This window comes from Pseudophryne corroboree, chromosome 3 (assembly GCF_028390025.1).
Source record: "Pseudophryne corroboree isolate aPseCor3 chromosome 3, aPseCor3.hap2, whole genome shotgun sequence".
In the NCBI taxonomy this organism is placed as follows: domain Eukaryota; kingdom Metazoa; phylum Chordata; class Amphibia; order Anura; family Myobatrachidae; genus Pseudophryne; species Pseudophryne corroboree.
Genome location: NC_086446.1, coordinates 308,313,181 through 308,336,163, shown reverse-complemented (window position 1 = coordinate 308,336,163; position 22,983 = coordinate 308,313,181). Strand labels below are relative to the sequence as shown.

The 22,983-nt window shown below is 46.3% G+C and overlaps 1 protein-coding gene across 2 annotated transcripts in view; it reads left to right on the top strand.

The window, feature by feature from the left end:
- The window catches only part of ACLY (ATP citrate lyase), a 202,395-nt gene extending 191,971 nt beyond the window's left edge, over nucleotides 1–10,424 (top strand). For both annotated transcript variants that reach the window (XM_063959399.1, XM_063959400.1), the window contains 2 exons: nucleotides 9,278–9,354; nucleotides 10,013–10,424. In XM_063959399.1, the coding sequence (XP_063815469.1) occupies nucleotides 9,278–9,354; nucleotides 10,013–10,107 (172 nt within the window). In that variant the 3' untranslated portion in view covers nucleotides 10,108–10,424. The remainder of the gene's footprint in view (nucleotides 1–9,277; nucleotides 9,355–10,012) is intronic.
- Nucleotides 10,425–22,983: the final 12,559 nt, after the last annotated feature.

Here is a 22,983-nt window from a genome sequence, read left to right as displayed (position 1 = left end):
TAGAAACTTTATCTTAAAAGCAATTTGTATACGATCACAAAATAATCACTGCTATGACAATTTTTGTGCAGACTGGGGAGGTTGAGGAAAATGGGAGTTATGGTTTCTTAAAATGAAAAATAACTTGATAGATTTCTCTGCTAGATTTGAAATAAACTCTAAATAGACCCCTCCTGAGGCTGCGTCTCTGAAACACAGGTGCTTGGTGAAAGTATAATACACTGTAGCTTAAATCACCAAGGTGATGCTGTTTATATGGAATGGATAATTTACAAGAGGCGTGGTTTACTGGAAAATATATATATTTCTGCAGCGGGGTACACTGGGATTCCACAGGGAATACATCGGAGTGTAGAGTTGGATCTTGATCCGAGGCACCAACAGGCTAAAGCTTTGACTGTTCCCAGGATGCATTGCACCGCCTCCTCTATAACCCCGCCTCCAGGCACTGGAGCTCAGTTTTGTAAGTTGGTGCCTGCAGAGCAGGTCACTAACAGGGGGCGCTGCGCTAGGCTGCCCTGAGAAGAGCTTTTTAAGAAGACTTCAAGGGCCGCAGCACTTTCTATGTCATTCTGACATGCTGTGCTGCGGCTCCATCACCTCCCTCAGTGGTTCTGCATACTCCCGCTGCCTGGTTCCCGGGTACTTGTAGCGGAGGCGCACCAGACTTCAGGCACACACCGCTGACGCTCTCCTTGATCGCGTGGCTGCACATCAGGGAGGAGGTAAGAGGGTCCTCCTGGTGGGACGTGCCAGTAAATCACGGTACCAGGAGATGGACCTCACTATATCCACCAGGTCAGGGAGCACAGGTCGGATTTACTAAAATCCGTTTAATATAGGCTCCACAGTACCCGGTGGTGAGGCCCAGCATAGGGGATAAGGCGCTGACCTGTAGCCCCTCCCCTAGCTCCGGGCGCCATCTACTGCTGGTATTCCCACCCTGGAGCTGCATTTCTCTCTCCCTCACTTCCTGCCTGATCTCCAGGACTGCAGGGCTCTGTCTCCTCTGTAAAGCCGCCTGTCTCATCAGCGCTGTGCATTTACAGGCACTTAAGTATTCTACATGTCATTTTAGACAGTGTTAGTTAAGAACAAGTGTACTGCTATCTGAATATTTAGTACAAGTATTCTGTGATATACATCCAGTATCTACTGTGCATTGTTATATCTATACATATTTATATATAAACATAATAGTCCAGTGCAATTTTATTGTTTACATGTAATAACTTCTGCATTGTACATACGACTGAGTGTACCTGTAGCTGTTGTGTATAGGGATTCCATTCTCCTGTATCGCATATCGCTATCACTAGGTGCGTCAGGGTCATTATATATATATATATATATATATATATATATATATATATATATATATAACACAACAGTATCTTTATCTTGCGCCAAGTTCAAAGCAGCACAACGGGAGAGGTCCCTGTTGGAGGACCTCAATAGCATACAGAATAAAAAACAGTTTCCCAAGTGCGCTAAATAAGACTATCTACAATGATTTTTCCAGTGTTGTTTCCATAATGGCCCATACACATTTGACGATGCACACGTCGTTAACTACTTCCCTTGAACAGCTGAGCAAACAACATGAGCATACACACTACCAACGACCAAAGACCATTCATCGTTGAAGCATCCAAGCTGAACAGTTTATTAAAATAATGAGCTGGGAACAGGGCTGGTGAACAGTGGCTTGGTCGTTGGTCGTTCACACCATACACATTCAACGACGTCTCTGGTCGGTAACGACCATAGTGGAAATTGAGCATAGATGCTCCACAGATAAGCGAGGGTCGTTAACGTCCCGCGGGGCCGCGCATCGGTGGTCGTCGGATGCATACACACTTGACGATATAATGAGCGACGTCGTTGATGAGGGCTGAAATGAACGACGTCGCTCATTTTATCGTCAAGTGTGTATGGGCCTTTAGTCAGAATTTAATACTGGAGAAGATTTATATCTGGGAACCTGTAACGAACACCCCTCACCAAGATGGTCACCCAAACAAGAGGCCCAAGGCCAATTAGTAAAAAATTGTTTTAATAACACATGTTAAAACAAATACAGTTTTCACATAAAATTCCTCATATAGTGTTCACAAAGATGTGTTTAAAATGATGACAATAAAGGATAACCAGTATGTTCGTTGTGTGGTCTTTAACTCTAGATACTCCCTCACCTTTTTCAACGTGCGAGCTTAAGAGGGAGTATCTTCACAAACTATGCTGGAAACTCCTGACTGACAAACTCAACGCGTTTCATCTTATAGACTTCATCAGGGGTAACTTGTTTGGGGATGAATAAAAAGAATGAATTTAGTTTATAAGGACTGATGTCCAAAATTTGAAGAGCAAAGAATATAAATGGTATGAGAATTTTTAAAAAAGGTACCTACCAAATATATAAAACAGGCTTATTTGCCATTAATAGATTTGTGTGTGGAGAATCACAACCTAAAATTGTGAATTAAAAAACACAATAATAAATGTGTTTTATAACTACTCAAGAAATTTCTAATAAAAATGTCGGGGCATACCTTGGGTATAGTGATAAAAAAGTATTCTCTTAAGTTCGCTCCTGATAGGAGCTTTCTTGGTGGTTCCTTTTAGGAATCCTAATGGTCCTAGATATAAAATTCTGCCTAATAGGGAGGAAACAAGGGATCTGATATAAGCCAATATTAGGGAGAATTGAGGGGTGTAAACTATTTTATTGATAAGTAGAACATACCTTAAAGATAATTATTCGAGACTCCTTTGTGGAGCTCCTTATAGGGACTATTGATTGAGGTTCCCTTTAAAAATACTGGCAGTAAAATTTTTGACGCACTGCCTAGAAAGGGGAAAATTCACATATATACCGATTATTAAGGAAAAAAGGAAATCTATATTGATGGTTCTAATGTTTACCAATAACCTGATCCATTAAGCACATACCTGAATAAGATATCCAGATCTTACAATCAGGACTATTTCTGATTCAGGTATTACCCGTATATAGAATACCTCTAGGAAAAAATACTTCTAGAAAAAAAAAATCAGAATTTAATTAATTATTAAATTATTAATGAAAGGTGTGTCAGTCATTTGGAGATCATATTCAAGGCATAAATAGATGTACATACCAAAAAGTATAAAGCTGATTTGACAATCACAACGCAATGAAAACCTCAGTAAAACTCACAGAATGGATCCTTTAAAAAATAGAAACATTGTCACTGATTAAACAATGAAAACATTAATCAAAGGGAGCATATTTTATCAGCAAAGAGATCTCAGTAGTAATTATCTTTCAGAGATCATACAGGTAAGAAAGTTATATCCATAGTAATTCAAGTTTCCAAGAAAACTGGACACACAGAAATAATAATAATTGGTTCAGACTTCCAGGATATAAAGCAAACAAAAGTAATATACAAAAACATTGTTGTTTAAAAGGGACATTGTTTTATCTTTAACAACATCAATTACACTTATTTCTACAGGTCAAATGAACAAAAAGGTTTCCATCCATAGTGATTAAGTGAAGCCTCCAAAAGCAAAGCAAGCAGATAAAGTATAATATATAAAATGTGAACTCACCCTGAGAGATTCTGGCTGTGAATGGAAGTGGCAGAGTGAAACTGTAATTGCTACAGCTGCTATTTAAGCTGCTCCCATAGTTACATCACTTCCTTTAATTACAAACCATTTACAAGTTAAATTACTTTTAAATGAACGATTGAGCTTGATTTGTATGGATGCAGCTGACTTCCATTTGGGATTCCAAATGAAAGTCCTGCTTGGGTTATAATAGAGCCCACAGTGTATAATTGAAAGACTTATAGATGTTTTTGAATAGCCCACATCTGGCTGGAAAAGCATACTTCCGGTATGCGTTCCAGCATGCGTTCCAGCTGGCTACTGGTTGCATTAGTACTCTGACGTTAGACACGAGGGATGAATTATTATTATTATGGCCTCCGCTCACTAAGGCGGTATCCATGGTGATCTAGACGCCCCCTGTACTGAATACAGGGCGTCTATTACCCGTCTGGCCGCACCTTCTATTTCCTATGTGGCGCGTCACAGGCACGTGACACACCCCGGACCCCTCGACACATGACGTGTCGTGAGCCTGCGCCGTGCCACATACCCGCGACACGCCTCCTGACGTATTACGCGTCATTAACATGCAACTGAGCAACAGTTCCCTTATTGCTTTAAACTACATGTCAATGACGCTCCACGCATGACGCATAGCGCGTCACCGGCATGCAGATAGCCACGCCCATTTTCATCTAATGTGTGGCGCGTCCCCAGTATCTCCTTGGTGGGGCGTGGCTGTCCACTCGTACACATCCCACGGTGGTCAGCCACGCCCCTGGACACACTGGTCCACCAGCCGCTGGCCACGCCCCTAACTCGATCCATCAAACTTGTGTATCAGACATAAAATGATAATAAAAATACTAAAAAGAGTAGTTTAATGTATATTTATTTGTCTTACACAAAAAACCTGTTTCGGTGGAGAATACTTTAAGAATCTATTGCTACTGAATATATAACTATATCTAAAATGTGATACATATATATGGAATCATTTCCAATATCAATTCAATCAATTGTGATTTAAGTGTGGAATCCCATGGTGGGTACTACAGATGTATGTGTATGCTCTATATATATCTATATATATCTATATATATATATATATATATATATATATATATATATATAATATACATGTATACACAGGGGGTTATTTGCAGGTATTTGTTTGTCTGGCTACATTCCCTATAATGTCTGCCACACAGGGCTGGAAATCCGCTGACGCTTCTGCATCCTGCAGTGCTGTCACCACGGATTTACCTGAGGGGAAGTGTTAGCTGCTGGTTCAGGCGCTGGGTGCCATACACCTCCCAGTAAACCTGCAGCACCTGTGGCCAATTAGGGCTCAGATTGGGCAGCGTTCTCAAGTATGCTGAATACGCTTGTAACACATCTTACGCCCCCTGTGGGACCTCCTGTGCCATTACAGCCACATATTGTCCCTGTAGTTAATCCGCCCTGGGCGGACACTCTGTCTTACCCAGTTACAACAATTGAATCAATCTTTGGTTAGACACAAGTCTACCCCACGTCCCTGTGGGGCCAAGGGGTCATCTAAGTGGGCCATTTCTTCCTCACAATCCACTAATATTTCGGATAATTCTTCCGATGAGGATGGGGAATATATTGATCCGTCAGACACTGATACAGTTGCTTCTGATGAGGAATCTACAACCCAGGTTGATCTTCCTGACCTAGTGGAGGCTATTAAGCTGATTCTACAAATAAATGATGAGATCGAGCCTACCACTACGTCTCAGAAACCTGATAAATTCAAATGTCAGAAGGTTGCTAAAGTATTCTTACCACATTCTGAACATTTAATTGACATACGTCAGGATTCCTGGTCATCTCCAGGAAAGAAGTTTTCCCTGTCTAAAAAGATAGTAGCTCGTTATCCTATCCCTGCGGAGTTGAGTAACAAGCGGGAAACTCCACCGCCGGTGGACTCTCATGTTGCACTTTTGATGTCATCTACTCTGCCTGTCACCACTGTCACCTCACTGAAGGAACCAATGGATAAACGTGTGGAGGGTTGACTGAAGTTTATTTACTCTCTTACTGGTGCTGTACATAGATGGCAGCCTCCTGGGCTGCAAAAGGAATTGAAGCATGGGTTCAAGGAATTGAGGATGAGCTACCTCAGGATTTTTCTGACACTGCCAGACAATATCTGTCTTATATTACCACAGCCTCCCACTATATTCAGGAGGTGACCTCTGATGCAGGTGTAATGGCGGCCAAGGCATCTACTACGTCTATCCTGGCTCGCCGAATTCTGTGGTTGAGGTCCTGGAAGGTGGACCTGGACTCCAAAAAGATCTTGGAGCTACTCCCTTTTAAGGGAGACATCCTATTTGGGGAGGATCTGAACAAGATTGTGACTGACTTGGCGACTGCCAAGACTGCGTTTCTCCCAAGTACTAATCCTTCTGCTCCGAAGGCTAAGAGTACCACTTTTTGTTCCTTTTGACCTCCAGGAAAAGCAAAAGGTCAGGCGTACCCGAGACAGGCTCGTGCTTCCAAAACCACTAAGCCCAAATCTAAACAATCATGGGCCGCCCGTCAGCCTGCTTCCAAACAAGACAAGCCTGCTGCATGACGGGGCGGGCCTCTCCCTGGGGGACCCCAGGGTGGGAGGCCGACTTCTGCAGTTGTTTCTCACGGGTACACAATCTCTTTCAAGAGACGTCCCCCTCGCCAGTTTTGCACGACGGTTATCCCTTCGGATCCGTTAAGAGCGCAAGCTGTACACTTGGTTGTACAATCCCTCCTGGACACAGAAGTGGTAGTGCCGGTACCTCTGTCCCAGAGAGGCAGGGGATACTATTGGACCCTGTTTCTAGTTCCGAAAGCCAAATGGGTCCTTCCGGCCTATACTAAACTTCAAATCATTAAACAAATTTGTGAGAGTATCCAAATTCCGTGGAAACTCTGCGCTCCATTGTGCTGGCCATGGAACCGGAAGACTATATGGTATCCCTGGACATACAGGATACTTACCTGCACATACCTATTGCCATGTCACATCAGCAATATCTGCGGTTTGCTATTGGCAACCTACATTATCAGTTCCGGGCCTTGCCTTTTGGATTACCCACGGCCCCTCGGATATTCACCAAGGACATGGCCGTAATGACGGCCCTTCTCCTTCAGGGAATGAGGATCCTGCCGTATTTGGACTACTTGCTGATCCTGGCGAATTCCCAAGAGGTTCTCCGCAGTCATCTGGAACTGACGGTCCAATTTCTACAAGCCCACGGGTGGCTCATCAACTGGAAAAAGTCCTCGCTGGTCCCTGCTTGGAGCATGGTGCACCTGGGGGCACTGCTGGACACACACAGCCAATGATAGTTTTTGTCTCCAGAGAAAGTCCTGAAACATCAGGACAGGATCAGATATTCCCTCTCTCGCCTGAGTGTCGATACACTCGGCGATGCAAGTACTCTGCCTCATGGTGTCGGCTTTCAACATCGTAGCGTACGCTCAATTTCATTCCCGCCCTCTGCAGAGGTTAATCCTTTCCAAGTGGGACTGCCTGCCTCACCAGATCAGATCTCAAATGATCTTGACTCCAGAGGTTCGTCTGTCACTGAGCTGGTGGCTACAGGACCAACAGTTGAGCAGGGGTCCTCCTGACAACGGATGCCAGTCTGCGGTGTTGGAACAGCACTCTCTCCAGGGTCGATGGACCAGGGAGGAATCTCTCCTCCCGATAAACATTCTGGAATTGCGGGCAGTGCTCAATGCGTCGACACTGGCCCTGTCTCTAGTACAGAACAGGCCCGTTCAAGTACAATCAGACCATGCCACCACGGTGGCGTACATAAATCATCAAGGCGACACTCGAAGCCACATGGCAATGCTGGAAGTATCAAAAATACTACGTTGGGCGGAACGCCATCTGCCAGCAATATCGGCAGTGTTCATGATCGGAGTCCTCAACTGGGAAGCTGATTTCCTGAGTTGCCAGGACGTTCACGCCGGAGAGTGGAGTCTTCATCCGGAAGTCTTTCAACTCCTAGTGGACAAGTGAGGCCTACCAGATGTAGACCTGTTGGCGTCTCGACACAATCACAAGGTTCCAGTCTTTGGATCAAGGACAAGGGATCCTCAAGCTGCGTTCGTGGACGCACTGGCAATTCCATGGACCTTTCAGCTGCCATACGTGTTCCCTCCAGTGTCACTCCTGCCCAGGGTACTACGGAAGTTCAAACAAGAAAGAGGAATGCTACTTCTAGTCGCTCCAGCGTGGCCCAGACGGCATTGGTTCTCAGACCTGCAGGGTCTATCATAGAGCTTCCTCAACGCCCAGACCTCCTCGTTCAGGGCCCTTGTGTCTATCTGGACCTGGCCAGACTGGCTTTGACGGTGTGGCTCCTGCTTCACTCCTGAGGGCCATGGGATTCTCTGAGCATAGTTATTCAAACTATGCTGAGGTCCCACAAACCGGCTTTATTTATTACAGGGTCTGGAACTCTTACTTCACATGGTGTGCTGCTAAGAACTATGATGCCTATTCGTTCAGGACTTCCAGGCTTTTGGCTTTTCTGCAACAAGGCCTAGATTTAGGCCTTCGTCTGGCCTCCCTCAAGGTTCATAAATCTGCCTTGTCTGTGTAGTTTTGGAGGAAAATTGCGTCCATTCCTGACGTTCATACTTTCGCTCAAGGTGTTTTACGGATGCAGCCTCCTTATGTCCCTCCTGTGGCTCCATGGGATCTGTCTGTTGTCTTAAATGCCCTACAAGAGTCTCCATTTGAACCTTTTGAGTCTGTGGATCTTAAATGTCTTACACTCAAGGTCGTGTTTTTACTGGCTATTGCCTCTGCTAGGAGGGTGTCGGACTTGGGCACTTTGTCCTGTCTTCCACCCTATCTGATTTTTCACCGTGACCTGGCAGTTCTTCGAACTTGCCTGGTTATCTACCTAAGTTGGTATCATCTTTTCATCTTAACCAAGAGATTGTGGTTCCAGCCTTTATCTCTTCTGGTTTGTCCATCAAAGAGCAGTCTTTGGATGGTGTACGGGCTCTCCGTATTTACGTAGAGAGGACTGTCTCCCTCAGGAGGTCAGATACCCTTATTGTACTTTTTGGTTTTCATAAACGTGGCTGGCCTGCGAATAAGCAAACCTTGGCCAGATGGATTAGAATGGTGATTGCACAAGCCTATGCACAGGCTGGTTTTCCAGCTCCTGCTGCTATCAAAGCCCATTCTACTCTGTCTGTTGGACCTTCTTGGGCGGCCCGCCGAGGTGCGTCTGCTGATCAGTTGTGCAAGGCGGCTACGTGGTCCTTAGTGAACATTTTCATCAGGTTCTATGCCTTTTGATACTTCCGCCTCCCAGGATGCTTTCTTTGGATGCCGGGTTCTTGTGCTGCTACGGTGCGTCCCCTCCCATGAGGAACAGCTTTAGGACATCCCTGATGTATTCCCTGTGGAATCCCAGTGTACCCCACTGCAGAAAAGCTAGCGGCTAATGCCATTATAAACCCAAAGAAGCTAAGTGCGTCAGGGTGGGTGCCCTGTGGAATCCAGTGTACCTCGCAGAAAGAGATTTAACCATGGTAAGTCTACCATAAATCTCCTTATAACTCCACTGAAATGCACCATGAGTTCTGTGTTTTATTTAGACAATAAGAATTAATTTGTTTCTATTTTTCATATTAGGGAAGAAGCTGATGAATACATAGATATTGGAGCACTGAATGGTATCTTCGTATTGGGACGAAGCATGGGTTTTATTGGTATGTAAGATTTACTTGTTTGCCTTTCTTTTTCTTTTCTTTTTTTTTTTAAAACTGTGTTTATACCAAACTAGCTGCAAAAATCACTGTTGGTAAGCACATTTCCCCTTTTTAATAAATAGAAAGTGTGATCAGATGTGACTGCAGTGCTACTTGCACCTAGGGGGTAATTCCAAGTTGATCGCAGCAGGAATTTAGTTAGCAATTGGGCAAAACCATGTGCACTGCAGGGGAGGCAGATTTAACATGTGCAGAGAGAGTTAGATTTGGGTGGGTTATTTTATTTCTGTGCAGGGTAAATACTGGCTGCTTTATTTTTACACTGCAAATTAGATTGCAGATTTAACACACCCCACCCAAATCTAACTCTCTCTGCACATGTTAAATCTGCCTCCCCTGCAGTGCACATGGTTTTGCCCAGTTGCTAACTAAATTCCTGCTGCGATCAACTTGGAATTACCCCCCTAGTCTGATAAGTTGTAGTTGGTGGCTGCACCTCTCAGATTCAGTGAGAGTCTCACACAGATGCAGCATATTGTAGTCACTCCTATATAAGCCAGTGGGTTCAAATGTACATATGGATATTGTAGTGGCCACATACGATTTATCATAGGGTTCTCTCCTACATTGGTGGAAACTTTGTGTTTTGTGCTTGCAGGGCATTATTTGGACCAAAAGAGGCTGAAGCAAGGATTGTATCGGCATCCTTGGGATGATATCTCCTATGTGCTGCCTGAGCATATGACCATGTAGAAATTGGAAGGACACTCCATTTAGAAAACTTGATGAACATGCAGAAAGCACGTCCCTTGTGTGCAGGCTTCCTGCACTAGCTTCTGCGTTCTCCCGCAATGCAAACCCAGACTGCAGGATATGTTGCTTTTTACTGTCTTAATGTCATGTTGGTGTGTTATATTTTTTATTTATTTTTTTTTGTCTTGGTTTTTCTCATTTGTTTCTCTCACAGCCTTTCCAAGTTAATGTTACATTTTATTATTTTGATATGTGTAGAAATTCACATCAAATGAAATCGTATTGACAGCTGTATTTATTAAATGGAAACAGCATTATCTTGAGTGTCAGCCCTTCATTTTATTGTGGTGTTTTGCTTTTAATTCATTCTCTTGTCATTTCTATAGTAATACATTCTAAGAAACGTGTATGGCTATTCATGGAATGTTATGCTATGTGAGCAAAAAAGCAGCTTTATTGATTTCTTTTATTCATGTTGGGGACATTGGAAAATGGAATATTAGACTCAGTGCTACGTATGTGCGAGGTGCATGGCTTATAGGTATAAAACGAGTATTCCAATGCCACTAAAATGTTAAAAATGACTCTGCACTAATTGTATCTTGGATAAAAGTGAAAGTTAGATGAAAATAGAAAAGTAAGAACCTCAAACTCTGAAGAGGCCGGGCTCTTAATACGCCAAAGCGAGGATCAAGAGGAGGAAGAAATCCAGATCATTAGGAAGTGACTCCAGGGGACATCTTTAATCTGGGCATTTTGATATTCCACACACCTTAAATAGCACTCCCTAAGAAAAGATTATTAAAGTGTGCACCTTTTAATAGATTTAAACCAGTTTAACACATACCGTTCATACTGGGCCTGATTCAGACTTGCACACTAACCTGATGGTGGGGAAACTGTGCAGGATCCGTTCTAATTGACTGCCTTTGAAAAGAGTAAGGTTATTACACCATTATACCACTTTTTTTCTTTTTCATAAAATTCACAAGACCCATAAGGATAAATAAATAAAAATGTCGCTCCGTAAGACTGATTATATTAGGAGAGGTTTTATTGAAGGCAAGTACTCCATCTGCATTACATTTGACATGGCAGGAAAACTACTCTAGCTACAGAAGATTTCATTTCGCTATACGCCTATATAAATCACAAGAACGGCTGTTCTTTTATCAAAGATTTATAGTGGAAACTTCTCCTCACCACCCCCTGCCCCATTGCAAATCACATTTTTAACTTTATTCTTTTTCATAAATACTTTTACTGAAAAATATTACAAGCACACCAGAGGCATGGTGATGGGCATGAATTTTGCACCCAGTTATAGACATTTATTAATTGACCAGTCAGAGAACATCACTATGTGGAAAACCAACCCACACTTAAAAGATGTGGTAATGTTGGTTAGATAGAGGTACTAATTGTTTAGAAAAGACCCAAGGACAACTTTAAAGAATTCCTTGAGAGCTTCACAAAAATACCTTTTTCAGACAGAAATGTCTGAAAATCCTGCCTTTTACCCGGCATTTGAATGGTAGTTCCTGCCTGACCACCCTTTCACGCAGGAAAGATAATTTTTGGGTGAAGCATTTCTACCCGGTAATTTGCAGATCAACACGGGTATTTATTCTGTGTGTAAATTCGTGGGTTGAAGTCCGGGAATTTCAACCCTGGTTGACCCTTTCACACAGAAAAAGGACATGTGTTTATCGCAAATTACCTGGTAGAACTTCTTAACCCGGTAATTTGATTTGATTTTCTGTCTGAAAAAGGTATTATGTGGTAAACCTGGAGTTCACTGCCAGTTGCAGCAAACAGTTAGTAAAGGTCCTCAATTTCTTGATCTACTTCAAGGGAAAAGTTGACTGTTGAACAATTGAAACACCTCAAGCGTTATTGTCTTCTAACCTTGATTGTCACCAGGGCTTGGGGTCTCATATCAAAGTCCAGCACCTGCCAGTTCCAATTACTATGTCAACACAGTTTTTGCCATAGAAGACAAGAAACTGCTGACACGGCCAGTTTGGGTCTCTGCGGATCATAATGCATGAACAGATCTCAGCCATGATCAATGTATGATTTAGTGCATTAACTCTGACTAGGTACATAGTTGCCTTCCAGTTGCTACTAGGAATACATTTTTTCTCTTACGTCAGCTAGGGGGCACAGGGATTTATAGTGGGTATTGGCTGGATGGGATGGAGTCCGGGCACCAAGGAGTTACAATTCTTTTACCCAGCATCCCTCAGTCCTTCTGTCCCCTATACCCTGGCTGAGGGCTGCCAGTGTTTTCTTTGGTGGCAGCAGGAGCAGGCACTCCTCTTGAGGGGGGCTAAGTACATAGCCCCCAGGTTACTTTTTAATTTAAACCTTTTACTTTTACACATTGAGCGGCCGTACAGGCGTCCAGTGGACGCCCATACAGCCACTCCAACACCCGGCACCAGTGACCGTGTCTGTGAATTCCACTGTGGGACTACATTCGAGGGGGAGCCTACAGCCACGCCCAGAGCCGGGAAGTTAAGCAGACCGTCTCCCTGCCATCAGGGAGCTGCGGCAATATGTCCTGGTCTTGGGAGACCGCAGGGTGCAGGTGCGTGGGGCACAGGACGTTGCACTTTCCCACTAGACCACCAGGGCAGGCGCTACAGATCAGTGCGGGGTCACTGGAGAGCACCAGAGTGGGAGATAGGCCTAGCCTGCAGCCCCTCCCTGCCCCTGAGGCTTGCTTGAAACAGTTAACTGCCTGCCTCATGGTAACTCCTCGTCTATCATTCTCGCCTCCCTCATGCTGGGCAGCCATTTTAAGCACATTGTTGCTCCCGCACGGCACAAAGAGGGATGCCTTTAGCTGGAGAGTTGAGTATTATTGCCCACTACTGCATACTTTTGAGAGACTGTGTGCCTGAAGTTTATCTGGTGTGCTTGTGTACTGATAGCCACTCACACTGTACAAACAACCTTTGGTTGGTGCCTGGTTTAAACGCATATCTATATTGTGATATTCCATAGATTTCCCACTTGTAGTCTGGATAGACCTTACTCTCTTACATCCCTTGATACTACACTCCACTGTTGCAGCTTAGAGTGAGGGATCTATATAGGACTGCATTAACATGTCGTCCAAAAACAGAGCTAACAAAGAGGCAGCTGCTCCAGTGCCTCATACTTGCAGAGTTTGTGTCAACATTCTCTCTCTCCCCAGGAACCAGACAGTGATGGCCTCAGTGTCCGTTGATATGTGGCTTCTACATGGGAAACACCTTCGGCTATGTCAGCATCTCAAGAACCAGCCTGGGCTACTACATTGAAACAGAAAATGTCTCGGGTTAGTAGACTGATTGTCTGCTCCGCAGATAGCTGTACCTACTGGCATGGTTTCTTGTCTGCATTGTAGTCAGTGGCAGACCTGCGCAGGCTACCCAATTTTCTACATTGAATTGCCTTGGATGCAGTCTTTTGCGCAATCTGTGCAGGTTTCTACTTTAGTCTAGCAGCTGCTAGACAAAGATAGTGTCTGTGCACAGATCTCCTGTGCAGGAGAGTTCTACCCCAATATATGAGGGAGAATCTGAGCCAGAGCTCCTGTTGGAACAGGAGGATAGCAGTTCCGTCACGTCAGACGTGGAGTTCTCTGTGCTAGAGGATTCTATGTCCCTTACTGACGTGGAAGCTCTTGTCAGATCAGACAGGACGGAACTCCAGATTGAGGAAGCTGATCCGGCCCCTCGGGGCAAGGCCCCTCTTTTCAAACAGAAAAAGAAGGAAGTAACACTGGGGGTAATTCAGACCGGATCGCTAGGGTGCATTTTTTGCATCCCTACGATCAAGCAGTCACCGCCTACAGGGGCAGGGTATTAGCTGTGTGTAGGTGTGCGAACGCTTGTGCTGGAGAGCTGCACAAACAGCAGTTTGTGCAGTCTCTGCACAGCCCAGGACTCACCCGCTGCGATGATCGGGACCGAAGCTGACGTCCGGGATCCTCACACAAAACGCTGGGTTCCTTTGCCGGTGCGATCAGATTTTTCGCACCATTCCATCGCTGACCGGCGCTGCCGGGATCCTGAGCACCAGTCACATGACCGGATCCCTGCTGGGGGATCCTGGTAAGGCAGAAGTTCTCAGGGAATCAGTATGCTCCCTTCTGGCCTCCAATGTTGTTATCCTAGTCATCCTGTCTCAGCGGGGTCAGGGTTTTTATACCACCCTTTCTCTTACGTCCTAGAGGATGCTGGGGTCCATATTAGTACCATGGGGTATAGACGGGTCCACCAGGTACTTTAAGAGTTTAATAGTGTGGGCTGGCTCCTCCCTCTATGCCCCTCCTACCAGACTCAGTTTAGAAAATGTGCCCGGAGGAGCCGGTCACAGCTAGGGGAGCTCTACAGAGTTCTCTTAGAAAAAAGGTTTTGCTTTCTTTTCAGAGTTTGTTATTTTACAGGGAGACTGCTGGCGACAGCCTCCCTGCAGCGAGGGACTGAGGGGGGGAGCAGTGTCCGCCCTGTGGGGTCTTTAGCCACTGCTCCCGCTGACTGGACATTGAGCTCCAGAGGGGTCCGATCGCGCCCCGCCGCAGGGGAACGTTCGCCCCGGCAGCCAGCTGCCACCCTCTCAGGGAGCTGAAGTGTGGCGAGTGAGTCACTGTCCCCCCTTGCAAGCGGGAGGACAGTGTGAAGAGGGCGGCTAGAGGGTAGGAGCGCGGTCTTAACCAGCGTAGTCTGGAAGGCTCAGCGGTACTGCGGTGCGGCGCAGGGAGGGGCGCCCTGGGCCAGCTCCGGACCCTACACTGTCCACTACAAGCCTGTCGGGGTCTGCGGATCCAGACCAGCACAAATCCTCCAGCCAGTATAATCTTTCAAGGAGCGGGAAACAGCGCCATTGAGGGGGTGGAGCTTCTCAGTGCGGACCCAGCAGCGTTCAGCGCCATTTTTCCTGCCTGCACTCCCTACAAGTGGATCCAGGTCCCTCCAGAGCAATCTCCAGCAATGTGTATGATACCAGGGGGTTGTAGAAGGGGGGGGGGGGGCTGTGTAAAGGCTGTGTCACCTATTAAGGGACACAGTCAGCGCTGGTTAGGCACTTCCTATACCTCAAATAGCGCTGTGTGTGGGTTGACCCCAATCTCTGTGTCTCTCTGCCATTCTTGGGGAGAAACTCTGTCTACATAATACCCTGTGTGTTTGAGGGTGTGTGACAACATGTCTAGTAACACTGTTTCATATGCTGCAGAGGATTTGTCTTCCCAGGAAGACTCCATTCCATGTAATCAGGATTGCACTGTTTTAGCACAGATCCCAGCTAGAGAGCCTGAATGGTTAGTGTCTCTGAGGGGGGACTATTTCTCAGATTTCCGATAGGGTTGCTAGGACTGAGCATGCCACTCAGGTCCTCCAGTCCTCTATGGTTGTTTGGTCTGATACTGCCTCCTCGGGGTCCACTGTGGTGCATTCTCACAAACGTGCACTTGAAATTATGCAGGATGACACGGACACTGACGCTGCAGACGGGGATGTGTTGAGGGGGACAGCATCACTTGCCAAAGGGGTGCAGTTGATTGAGGCTGTTAGGGATGTTTTACACATTTCGGACACAGCTCCGGAACAGGTGGAGGAGGCCTTCTTTACAGATAATAAGTAGCCCCTCACCTTCTCGGCATCCAAAGAATTAAATGCTATCTTTGAAAAGGCATGGGAAACTCTGGAAAAGAAATTCCAGATTCCCAAGAGAGTCTTGGTGGCTTTTCCCTTCCCAGAGGAAGATAGGAAGAGATGGGAGTCTGCGCCGATAGTCGATGCCTCTGTTTCCAGGCTGTCCAAACAGGTGGTATTACCGGTCCCAGGATCTACCGCGTTAAAGGACCCGGCAGATTGCAAGGTGGATGCTACGCTGAAATCCATTTACACGGCTTCAGGGGCTATAGTGCGGCCTACTATAGCCTGTGCTTGGATTGCTAAAGCTATTGCCAGGTGGTCAATCACTCTGCAGGAGGAATCGACTACGCTGGATAAAGGGGACGATTTATTTTTACGTAATATTCAGGATTCTGCAGGGTTCCTGGTAGATTCCATGAAAGACCTGGGTTCCATGGCTGCGGGGATCTCCTCCATGTCCGTCTCTGCTCGCAGGGGTCTCTGGCTGCGCAACTGGTCTGCGGACGCGGAATCCAGGAAGTGTGTGGAGGGCCTACCATACAAAGGTCAGGCTCTTTTTGGGGAGGCACTGGATGCGTGGATTGCCACGGCTACTGCGGGTAAGTCTCCTTTTTTCCCCTCAGCTGCACCGGCTACGAAGAAGCCTTTTTCATCTACCACGTCAGTCCTTTCGGCCCGCGAGGCCTAGAAAGAATAAACCTTCGAACACCTTCAGAGGTAGTCGTGCCAAAGGAAGGAAGCCTGCTTCCGCAAGTTCCCAGACCCAGAAGCCCGCTTCTGATACCCTAAGTCCTCCGCATGACGGTGGATAGCTAGGCCTGGAGGAGGGTCAGGTGGGGGCAAGTCTCCGGCAGTTCAGCCACGTCTGGGTGTCGTCTGGTCTGGACCCCTGGGTACTGGATATAGTGTCCAGAGGGTACAGACTGGAGTTTCAAGACCCCCTGCCTCACCATTTCTTCAAGTCAGGCTTGCCAGCCCTGCTGGCAGGACAATTCTTCTGGAGGCCATCAGAAAATTGGTGGTGTCAGAGGTCATTGTTCCGGTCCCACTTCAGCAGTGGAACAAGGGTTATTATTCGAACCTTTTTGTGGTACCAAAACCGGATGGTTCGGTACGGCCTATTCTAAACTTAGACTTTGAACCCTTATCTCAGGGAGTACAAATTCAAGATGGAATCTCTGAGAGCTGTCATCTCAGGACTGACGGAGGGGGAGTTCCTGGTGTCTCTGGACATCAAGGATGCTTACCTCCACATTCCCATTTGGGCACCACATCAAGCATATCTCAGGTTTGCACTGATGGACGATCACCATCAGTTCCAGGCGCTGCCGTTTGGCCTCTCCACAGCACCGAGGATCTTCACCAAGGTGATAGCAGAGATGATGTTTCTCCTCCGCAAACAGGAGGTGAACATAATCACATAGCTGGACGATCTCCTGATCAAGGCGTCGTCCAGGGAGAGGTTGTTGTGGTCCATCGCGCTCACGACACAGCTGCTCAGGAAGCACGGTTGGATCCTGAACCTTCCAAAGTCTCATCTGGAGCCGACAAGGCGGCTGTCTTTCCTGGGAATGATCCTCGACACGGAAGTGCAGAGGGTATTTCTCCCGGTGGAGAAAGCGTTGGTGATTCAAACAATGGTCCGGGATGTCCTAAAGCCTACCCGGGTATCAATTCATCAATGCATACACCTTCTGGGGAAGATGGTTGCCACCTACGAGGCTCTGCAGTACGGCAGGTTTCATGCTCGACCTTTTCAGCTGGACCTCTTGGACCAGTGATCGGGCTCTCACCTACACATGAACAAGAGGATACGCCTGTCTCCGAAAGCCAGGATTTCACTCCTCTGGTGGCTGCAACTTCCGCACCTTCTGGAAGGGCGAAGTTTCGGAATTCAAGACTGGATCCTTTTAACCACAGATGCAAGTCTTAAGAGGTTGGAGAGCAGTCGCTCTGGGGGAAACTTTTCAGGGACGATGGTCGGATCAGGAATCGCTCCTCCCAATAAACATCCTGGAACTCTGGGCCGTGTACAACGCCCTTCTGCAAGCAGCACACCTTCTACAGGATCAGGCTGTTCAGGTGCAGTCGGACAACGTGACCACAGTGACCTACATAAACCGACAAGGCGGAATGAAGAGCAGGGCTGCCATGTCAGAGGTGTCAAAAATCCTCATCTGGGCAGAAAGGCACGCGGTGGCGATGTCGGTAATCTTCATTCCGGGCGTAGACCACTGGGAAGCAGACTTCCTCAGCAGACACTATCTCCATCCAGGGGAGTGGGGCCTCCATCCGGAGGTGTTCAAGGAGGTAACCGGTTGGTGGGGGGTTCCTCACATAGACATGGTGGCCTCCCGCCTCAACAAGAAGCTACGGAGGTACTGTTCCAGGTCAAGAGACCCACAGGCAGTGGCGGTGGACACACTGGTAACACAGTGGGTGTTCAAGTCAGTGTATGTGTTCCCTCCACTTCCTCTGATACCAAAGGTTCTTCAGCTCGTGAGAAGAACAAAGGTTCTGGCAATCCTCATTGCTCAGTACTGGCCAAGGAGGGCTTGGTACGCGGATCTGCTGGATCTTCTGCTGGAAGATCCGCGGCCTTTACCTCTTCGGGAGGATCTGCTCCTGCAGGGGCCGTTCGCTTATCAAGACTTACCGCGGCTACGTTTGACGGCATGGCGGTTGATCCCCAGGGGTGTAGTATGGCTGACCGTCGGTCAGCTTACCGACGCCGGGATCCCGGCAGCATACCGACGCCGGGATCCCGGCGGGGAGAGGCGAGTGCAGCAAGCCCCTTGCGGGCTCGCTGCGCTCGCCACGCTGCGGGCTCGGTGGTGACCTGCGGTCGCCACAGGTTCTATTCCCACTCTATGGGTGTCGTGGACACCCACGAGTGGAAATAGTCCCTGTTGGTCGGCATGCCGACCATCGGGATACTGAGCCGGCGGGATGGTGGAGGAGGTCATGTGACTGTCTGTCAGCAGACCGGCGGTCACATGAATACCACCCGATCCCCAGATCTAAGCTCGGAAAGGTATCCCGAGTGAAGGGGGTAAAGTCTAAACATTACTATCGCATTTGGAAGAAATATGTTTCTTGGTGTGAGGCCAAGAAGTTTACGGCGGTGGAGTTTCAACTTGGACGTTTTCTCCTTTGCTTTGTCCATCTTCTTCCAAAAGCAATTGGCTGTTCTTCCTGAGGTTCAGACCTTTTTGAAAGGGGTTCTGCACATCCAGCCTCCCTTTGTGGCGCCTACGGCAGCATGGGATCTTGATGTGGTGTTGCAGTTCCTGCAATCTGCTTGGTTTGAGCCTCTACAGGAGGCCGATCTCAAGTTTCTCACGTGGAAGGCGGTCACCTTGTTGGCCTTGGCTTCTGCACGACGCGTGTCGGAATTGGGGGCTTTATCTTGTAAAAGCCCCTATCTGATCTTCCATGAGGACAGGGTGGAACTTAGGACTCGTCCACAGTTCCTATCTAATTTTGTGTCGGCTTTCCATATCAACCAACCTATTGTGGTGCCAGTGGCTACTGACTCCTCAATTACTTCAAAGGCCTTGGATGTGGTGAGGACTTTGAAGATTTACAAGAAAATTGATTGTCCTGCTTCTAACCAGTCGATTTCGCTCTGGATCAGGTTCACTATCCAGCATGAGAAGAAAAAGGGGGGTTGTTCTGCACTGGTAAGTAATATCAGACAAGACCTTGTTACCAGGACTATGTCTGAGAACCGACCATAAACAATAAAACACTGTGGGGTAAATTTACTAAGATGGGAGTTCTATTTAAGATGGGATGTTGCCCATAGCAACCAATCAGCTTCTACTTCTCATTTATCTAGCACCTTCTAGAAGATGATACCTGGAATCTGATTGGTTGCTCTGGGCAACATCCCATCTTAAATAGAACTCCCATCTTAGTAAATTTCCCCCTGTGTGTTAATATGGAGTTGGTGGTGGTCCCAGAGTCAGTAAGTTTACATGAAAAAAAAACAGAAAAAAGAAAGACTCTGTGCTGGGGCACTCTTATTAAAAAATTGATAAACCGTAAAATGTAACTTTTATTAAGAACCATGTAAAATATGGTGTGACAAACAAGAAAATTATAATATTGAAAATATATATAAATAAACAGTAAATACTGCCAATTTTTGTTTAATAATATGTTAACTGGAGTAGCCTGACATATATCCACAAGCAATAAATGGATGGCTTTAACCTCCTACAGAAAGGTGTCCGGTATGATAATTTTAGCACCCATCAATAATTAATATAATGAAGGGAGGGGATGGTTTGTTGCCTAGTTTGGTGATAGTTCACCTTCTGTTTGTATGTCTCACAGTGGTGTCACCATAGGCATTTTAATTCAGCAAATTATTCAAAAAGTGTATAATCTGCTAGTTAATTATGGTAGAAAATTACCACTATTGTAAATTAGCGCTATTTGTATGACTGAAAAAATATATATGCTCATTCCAAAAGGGGGATGCTATATTCCCAAAGGTACTTGTACATTCACCTATCAGATCTTATGGGTGTAAGTAGGTTATATAGAAAAATTGTAGAGAGTTAGGGAAATGCCTTCTGCTTTCTAGTGAGACTGTTTACTGCACCTGGTATTTCTTGGCAGTCTACCAAACAAGTACTAACCAGGCCTACCAGAGCTTCGCTTCCAAGATCAGACGAGATTGGGCGTCTCCTGTGGCGTTTGGCAGTAAACTGCTGGATGAGAGAGTACTCATTCCTGGTAAATAGAAAGTTTGCTTCTGCTGTCCAGACAGGGAGAATACCGCACAAAATGGTCTCTAATCATCTAGAGATGAGGGCTGGATGAGAGGGCACACTAGTACAGATGTGCCAGAATATGAGAGAAGAAAGTAATAGCAATGAATGCCTGTATGGCATCAATTGGGTATATAAGAAAATGAAGAAGAAGTTTGGTTGCAAATAAATATTTGCTGTACGAAGTACACATATAGAAGAAAAACACCTATCAGAAGATCCGAAAAGGTGAAATTCTATAATTATGCAGAAGGATTAAATATTGGTTGCTCACATGTACATATCATATGGAGTATATCTTTGTTAGTCGTACATAAAAAATGACATGAGAAAATAGCCAGAAGTCCCTATTACAACTGTGTGTCAAAAACAAATATTACCCAGAGACTGATAGCAGTACATGGTCTATTTATGGCTGAAAAGTTGTACAACTGTCTAAACTTGTGTACTGTTCAAAAATGAACTAATCTGGAAGTATATGACAAAAAATATAGCCCAAATTACCATATCATGGATGTCAAGAAAAATAATATTAGAGCCAAGTATTAGCCATGGGCTAGCAACAATGCATGTTATTTATGAAGAGACAAATATATACGTCGCTGTCTGACGCATAAACAATAGGAAAAATAATGAATAGAAGGGATGTGTTAAAGATCCCTCTAGAGGACGCTGCATCACAGCAGTTGTTTTTCTTCAGCCCAGTGTCGCTTTCCCTGAGTCTGCAGAGTTATATGACTTGTTTAAGTTAGCCTGGAAAAATCCAGATAAAAAATACCAAGTTTCAAAATGGTTTTTACACACTTTCCCATTTGCTCCTGAAGGTAGAAAATTCTGGGAAGAACCCCCAGCTGTGGACGTATCAGTCTTGTGCTTATCCAAAAAGGTGGTACTGCTGGCCCCGGGCTCCTTCTCTATGAAGGACCCTGGGGATAGGAAGACAGAGACTACACTAAAGTCTATCTGCACAGCAGCTGGTCTGTCTCAAACACCGGTCATGGCGGGTTGCTGGATGACTCATGCCATTCATTCCTGAGCTGCTCAGATTCAGGAGGGCCTCTTGGGGGATATGCCCCTGGTCACTACAGTGTCTCTCCTGAAGCACATTCAGGACACTCCACGCGTCCTGTGTGACTCTCTCAAAGAGATAGGCAATATTAATGCTAGGACCTCTGCTATGGCAGTGTCAGCGCGCAGGACCTTGTTGTTGCGTCAGTGGATAGCGGACGCAGAATCCAAGCGCAGTGTAGAGTCTCTTTGGGGTAGAATTGGATATGTGGATTTCTAAAGTTACTGCGGGGAATTCCACGTTTCTCCCCTCTGGAGCCCTGCTAGCTAGACGTTTCTACCCGGGGCCGTCTTACCCAGTCCTTTCGGTCTAACAGGCTTAGATCTAGGGCCAGAGGTGCTTCCAACGTGACAAGAGGCACCAGAGGTAAGACAAGAAAACCAGCGATCGGCAATTCTCAGGAGAGCACCGGTACAGCTTCCACTAAGGCCTCAGCATGACTGTGCCCACCCACACCGAGGAAATCTCGAGGTGGGGGCTAGCCTGCGTCACTTCAGCTGCATCTGGGAAAGTTCCTGCCAGGATACCTGGGTCAAGGATCTCATTTCTCAGGGCTACAAGCTGGAGGTCGACAGTGCTCCTCCCCAACGATTTTTCAAATCAAGCTTATCAGCTTTGGAGGATACGCATGTTACACTGCAACAGGTCATCCTAAAATTGGTCCAATCCCAAGTCGTTGTTCTAGTGCTGCTACAACAACAGGGATAGGGTTACTACTCCAACCTGTTCGTGGTACTGAAACCAGACGGTTCGGTAGGGCCCATTTTGAATCTAAAGTCCTTGAACCCTTATCTCAAGGTTTTCAGGTTCAAGATGGAATCCTTGCGAGCAGTGATTGTGGGCCTGGAAGAAAGGGAGTTCATGGTATCCCTGGATATCAAAGACGCCTATCTTCATATCCCGATTTGGCCACCTCATCAGGCCTACCTGAGGTTTGCCCTGCTGAACGATCACTACCAGTTCCAGGCGCTACCCTTCGGCCTGTCCACGGCTCCAAGGGTGTTCACGAAGGTGATGGCGGAGATGATGCTCCAGGTCCAGGGTGGTCAATATTGTCCCTTACCTGGACAATCTTCTGATAAAAGCAAGGTTCAGGGAGCTTTTATTGCTTCATATAGACCACATTGTCCAGCTTCTGTCACACCATGGGTGGTACCTCCATTTGCAGAAGTCCCACCTGGAGCCAACTCAGCGGCTCCTGTTCCTGGGAATGTTGCTGCATACTGTGGCCCAACGGGTGTTTCTCCCAGAGGACAAGGTGAGAACACTTCGGGAGATGGTCCGCGTTGTTCTCCAGCCTACTCGAGTATCCATCAATCTTTGCATCAGATTGTTGGGAAAAATGGTTGCCTCATACAAGGCGATCCAGTATGGA